Here is a 6,102-nt window from a genome sequence, read left to right on the forward strand (position 1 = left end):
ATAAAAACTAATTTATACCATACTTACCAAATACCCAATCGTACCAAAGGGCTGCTATAAATCCCAGACTGAAGGTGGGAGATTTGCTGAATGCAACCTTCAAGGGGCCACTAAAGCCCTATCTGCCAACAACATGAAAGAAATATAAAGTTACATGAAACAGTTTCAGAAAACTGAGCTTATGGAAGCTCCATGTGAAATTTCACTTCTACCTTTCACTCTTGTGAGAGACACCTCTTAAATATGCAAGTTTGCTTTTCCTCAAGGAAAGATTTATTGCATAATACTAGTGATTTTGTTTTACAGCAAAATTAAATTATACAGATCCACTTTTCACAAACATAAACTGGAAATCAAAGCATCCATCAAATGTAGATGCTGAACAAAAGTCCTGGTTTTCAGCATTCAGCAGTTTTTCCCTTTTTTTTAAGATTTTATTTATTTATTCATGAGAGATATTTATTCATGAGAGACACGAGAGAGAGAGAGAGAGAGAGAGAGAGAGAGAGGGAGAGGGAGAGGGAGAGGGAGAGGCAGAGACACAGGCAGAGGGAGAGCAGGCTCCATGCAGGGAGCCCGATGTTGGACTTGATCCTGGGTGTCCAGGATCACGCCCTGGGCTGAAGGCAGGCGCTAAACTGCTGAGCCACCCGGGCATCCTCAGCATTCAGCAGTTAATCATGATTCTGGTCCAGAGCCACCTGTCCATGATTTTAAGAAGTTGAGGATCCTGTCAGTGACTGGAACAAAATCTTCTTTATACGTCACAATTGTTTCCATGTAAAACCCTTTTGGGGGCTCAAGCATTTCATTTCTTGACACATCCTTTTGCTCTACTTCATCACCTTTAGAAAAAAATGGAAGACATGAATTATTAACTTTTTAAACTTAAGACAGCAGTCCTTAAAATTATTAGTCAAGTCTAAGAAATAAAATAAACTGAGATAAGAATTACCCCCCCACCCCCCGTCAAGTTCCTGACACCATTTTCTCTCCATAAAAAAGAAAAATAAAGAACTATGGCGCGACCGCTACTACAGACACTGCAATGTTTCAAAGCTCACTACTGGACACACGGACTTTCAGGCCACTGATAATCTTCATCACTCAATGTAATCTTCAGCATGGTTTTTACAGAACAGCTTTCCCAAGATGTACGTATCCCACAACCAACTCGTCTGAAATGTACCCCTGAATGGCTTTTGGTATATTCAGATCCGTGCAACCGCAGTTCCAGTATATTTTCTTTCTTTTCTTTCTTCTTTTCTTCTTCTTCTTTTTCTTTTTTTTCTTTTTTAAAGATTTTATCTATTTATTCATGAGAGACACAGAGAGAGAGAGAGGCAGAGACACAGGCAGAGGGAGAAGCAGGCTCCCTGCAGGGAGCCCGATGCGGACTGGATCCCGCTGGATCCCAGGACCCCAGGATCACGACCTGAGACAAAGGCAGACGCCTGACCACTGAGCCACCAGGCGCCCCAGTTCTAGGAAACCTTCATCCACACACAAAGTCCATACCCTCCAGCAAGTGCGGCCCCGGCCGGAACGCGCTCCCGGTCCGCGGATGTCCTCTCCGCCGCGTACCGGGCAGGACGCAAGGCTCCCGGACGGGCGGAGCCGCTCCAACCGCCTGCTCGCCAACCGCGACGCGGACGGACGTGGCCGCGGCAGCACCTCCTTACATAAATCTCCGTCCAGGGTCTGACCTTCCCTCTGGAATCTTACACAGATTCTCCAAATGCACGGACAGGCAGGAGGACTTAAAGGGAGTTCCAGGCCGACTCAATTACAGCGAACTGCTCCCAGCAGCAGTTCCCACTAGTTTTGCAGAATAAACCCGAGGCTTGCACCGCAGCGAGGCCGCCTCTGTGACCGCCCCTCGGGACAACCCCGCGGAAGGCCGCCGGAGGGTCGTACCTGGGGGCTTGCTCTTCTTCCGGCCTAAATAAATCAAGGAGCCCAACGTGGTCCAGGCTCCCACCGCGTAGAGCCCGGACATCCGCCGGTACCAAGAGGAGGCCTGGTCCGCGCGCATCACCCGGCTCGCGGAAGGACGCCAGCCCACGAGGTCCAGGGCGGGGGCGGGACTTCCGGCCGGCCCCCGGCCGCCGCCCCCAATGGAGAGCCGACTCCGGGAAGCCGCTTCCTGCTCCGGCCCGGGTGCATCCTGGGGCGTGTAGTCCCGAAAGTCGCGCCCGGGACGGGACCTCTTAAAAGGTGTGGGATTCGGAGGGTTTCCGTGCTGAGCCGGGTACCCACAGACTCGCATACCACGTGACGCAGGGACCAGATGACAGTGTCTCTGAACAAACTTCTCGCGTAGAAAATTGTAACACCTGCCTTACGCAGGATCCAGATGGTATTCGTAACGATTAAGTCCACCCCTCCTGCAGCTCTCAGGCGAGAATGACTGGCTCCCCGCGCACTGGCTCCCCCCGCAGCTCTTCCCCATTTTCCTTCTGGAACCCATTCCGGGTGAGCCGTGGGTCCCCCCTGGTCGGAGGTAATTTCTCCACCAGGGTCTGGGTCCAGTTCTTTACCGCCTCCTCGGGGGAGGGGAACATCATTACACCCAACTCTACCAACACCTCCAAAACGGAACATCTTCAACTCTGCGCACCTTCAACTTTTTTCTTAACCACACGTTTCTGAAGTCAAAGCATAATCTACCCCTACCCCAACAGACCGAACAGCTTTAGGGCAAAAGCGACGTGCTTGGCACAGCGTGGAGATTCGGTCAATTGCCATATCCAGTAGCTACGGTTCAGCCATAATCAATTTGATTTCTTTTTTTTTTTTTTATAATTTTTTTTCATTTTTTTTTTTATTTATGATAGTCACACACACAGAGAGAGAGGCAGAGACACAGGCAGAGGGAGAAGCAGGCTCCATGCACCGGGAGCCCGACGTGGGATTCAATCCCGGGTCTCCAGGATCGCGCCCTGGGCCAAAGGCAGGCGCCAAACCGCTGCGCCACCCAGGGATCCCTCAATTTGATTTCTAAAGCATTTGACACCATTGACCCCACCTGCTCCTTTCATGGCTTCAAAAACACAATTTTCTTCGGTATCTCCGTATCCTTCGGGGCTCTTTCCACTTCTCCCACCCTTCAGAAATTGTGCCATACACAAGAAATTAACTCTAGATGGTTCATAGGCTTAAATGTAAAAGCTAAAACTACAAACCTAGAAGAAAACAGGAGAAAATTTGCCACCTTGGGATGGGTACGATTTTTTTAGAATACAGACAGGATGAACCATAAAACAAATACTGGTAAGTTGGACTTTTTCAAAATTAAAACTTTTGCTTTTCAAAAGTCACAGTTAAGAGGAAAAAAGACACAAAATTAAATATTTAAATACCTATATTTGACCAAGACCTCGTATCCAGAATATAAAAGGACAACTTACAAGTCAATCATAAAAAGACAATCTTACTGGGACGCCTGGGTGGCTCAGCGGTTGAGCGTTTGCCTTCCAGCTCAGGGCGTGATCCTGGAGTCCCCGGATCGAGTACCGCATCTGGCTCCCTCATGGAGCCTACTTCTCTCTCTGCCTTTCTCTCTGTGTGTCTCTAATGAATAAATAAAATATTTAGGGACGCCTGGGTGGCTCAGGGTTGAACGTCTGCCTTTGACTCAGGGCATGATCCTGGACTGCCGGGATGGGTCCGCATCCGGCTCCCTGAGGGGAGCCTGCTTCCCCCTCTGCCTGTATCTCAGCCTCTCTCTGTCTCATGAATAAATAAAACCTTTAAAAAATAAATAAAATCTTAAAAAAAAAAGACCACCTTACTAAAAATCAGGCAACAAATATGAACAAACTCTTACCAAAGAAGTTATACAAATGGCCAATAAGCACAGGAACATCATTACGTATCACAGAAATGCAAATAAAACCACAACAAGACACCATTTACACACCTATTAGAATGACTAAAATTTACATCAAGAATACCAAGAGTTTTAAGGATTTGAACAAATCAGACCTCCTACTGGTGGGAGCATAGAGTGCCACGATGTCTTTCCAATACTGCCAGTTTCTTAAAAATTTGAACATACACCTACCATACTACTTAGATATTCCATTCCTAGTTATTTATCCAAACGAAATGAAAATGTATCCACAGACATGTAGATGGATGTTCACAGAGCTTTAATCATGAGAGCCAAAAAAGGAAACAACCCAAATCACCATCATCTAGTGACTGGAAAAACAGAATGTGGTATACCACTCAGCAATAAAGAGGAATTACTGATACATGCAGCTACATGGTGAATCTCAAATGGATTATGCTACGTGAAAAAAAGCCAGATACAGGGCAGCCCGGGTGGCTCAGAGGTTTAGCACCACCTTCAGCTCAGGGTGTGATCCTGGAGCCCCGGAATTGAGTCCGTGCATGGGGACTTCGGGCTCCCTGCATGGAGCTTGTTTCTCCCTCTGCCTATGTCTCTGCCTCTGTGTGTGTGTGTCTCTCATGAATAAATAAGTAAAATCTTAAAAAAAAAAAAATGCCAGATACAAATGAAACTATACAAAAGTCTAGGAACAAACTTACCTATAGTGAGACAAAGCTGACCAGTAGTTGCCTACTAAGGAAACCTTTGGGGGGTGATGTAAATGTTCTGTATGGTGGTAGTTTCATGGGTGTCAAAGTTTCATGGGTTTCACATCTGTCAAAACTCATTAAATTGTATAAACAGAGGCAATTCTTTGCATGTAAATTATCTCAATAAAGTTGTTAAAAACAAAACAAAAACATTGGTATTGTTGTGATATTGCTTCTCTTCTCATCTTGAGCAACTTTATTCACTTTGTGAATGACTAAAATCTGCTCCAGACTCCCCTGAAAGCAAATTCATATTAATTACTGCCAACCTGCTGAGTATTCTCTTCTCTCACAACCTCCCTAAGCTCAAAATGTCCAGGACTGAATTTATCAATGCTAGGAAAGAAAAAGCAAAGAACTCTTCCCTTTTCTGTAATTCAGAGAATGATTGACCTATCACCCAAAACAGAAACTTGAACTCAGATTCCTGCCTAACATCCCACCTTTGTCTAAACACCGGCCTCTTTACAGGCCTCATCTGGATTCCAGCTTCCTCCCATCCACCCTGCCACTCTCCTAGTGTTTTGAAAATCCGGAACTGGTTGTTTCCCTGCCTAAGAGCTCAGAGGCTTTCCTTGCCTTCAAGATGGATTTCAGAATCCTCATTAGGCACACGGGGCTCCATGCTTCCTCCCCCAAGATGGCTGCTTTCCATACACTACTCCCCACCTCCATGTTCTCTCTGGAAACAGCTACTAGCACCCAGAGATGGGACCTGCATGGCAATGTCTTCTATATTAAGTCACCTCAGCACCTAAACCCATTGTCACTGAACACCAGAGCAAGGTGGGTCTATCACATTCTACATTGTTCATTTGAATTTTTTTTTTTTTTTTTTTTTATGATAGTCACAGAGAGAGAGAGAGAGGCAGAGACACAGGCAGAGGGAGAAGCAGGCTCCATGCACTGGGAGCCTGATGTGGGATTCGATCCCGGGTCTCCAGGATCACGCCCTGGGCCAAAGGCAGGCGCCAAACCGCTGCGCCACCCAGGGATCCCTACATTGTTCATTTGAAATGTAAAGGCCCAAGGTGTCCCAAGTTTCAACCTTTATCTGTATATGCAGTTTCTGTGCTCTTCTATATGATGTATCTCAATTAAAAATTATATTTTGGGCACCTGGGTGGCTCAGTTGGTTAAGTGTCTGACTCTTAATCTGAGCTTAGGTCTTGATCTCAGGGTCATGAGTTTGAGCCCTGTGTGAGGTTCCACACTGGGTATGGACCCACCTAAAATATAATAATAATCCAAAAAATAATATTCTGTGGGAAAAGTACACAAGATAAAAGCTCTTGGCATTTAAAAATGTGTCAAACACCTTAAACTAGGAAACGCTCCCAGAATGCACACCAAAGGCAAAAGGTGGTAATAAAATTCAAAATATAGAGAAGAATCAATCCAGATGGTTCAACGTCCAATTGACAGGAGTTTCCAACTTTGCTTTTTCTACATAGACTCAGTACCTTCTAATAAATTGTGTAACTTACATTTTTT

At 45.9% G+C, this 6,102-nt stretch overlaps 1 protein-coding gene across 1 annotated transcript; it reads right to left on the bottom strand.

Moving 5' to 3' along the window:
- Nucleotides 1-250: 250 nt before the first annotated feature.
- On the bottom strand, nucleotides 251-2,082 carry SMIM26 (small integral membrane protein 26). Its single transcript, XM_077872021.1, has 2 exons — nucleotides 1,918-2,082; nucleotides 251-836 (listed from the first exon to the last, which is right to left on the bottom strand). Exons 1-2 carry the CDS (start codon nucleotides 2,033-2,035, stop codon nucleotides 679-681), a joined length of 276 nt encoding a protein of 91 aa, XP_077728147.1. The 5' UTR covers nucleotides 2,036-2,082; the 3' UTR covers nucleotides 251-678.
- Nucleotides 2,083-6,102: the final 4,020 nt, after the last annotated feature.

Source organism: Canis aureus, chromosome 26 (assembly GCF_053574225.1).
Source record: "Canis aureus isolate CA01 chromosome 26, VMU_Caureus_v.1.0, whole genome shotgun sequence".
NCBI classification, from domain to species: domain Eukaryota; kingdom Metazoa; phylum Chordata; class Mammalia; order Carnivora; family Canidae; genus Canis; species Canis aureus.

Bases quoted from the DNA above. Each gene is read 5' to 3' on its own strand.
- SMIM26 (XM_077872021.1), bottom strand. From the start codon at position 2,035: ATGCGCGCGGACCAGGCCTCCTCTTGGTACCGGCGGATGTCCGGGCTC. The intron at 837-1,917 runs GTACGACCCTCC...AAGGTGATGAAG, and splicing joins GAAGAAGAGCAAGCCCCCAG to TAGAGCAAAAGGATGTGTCA.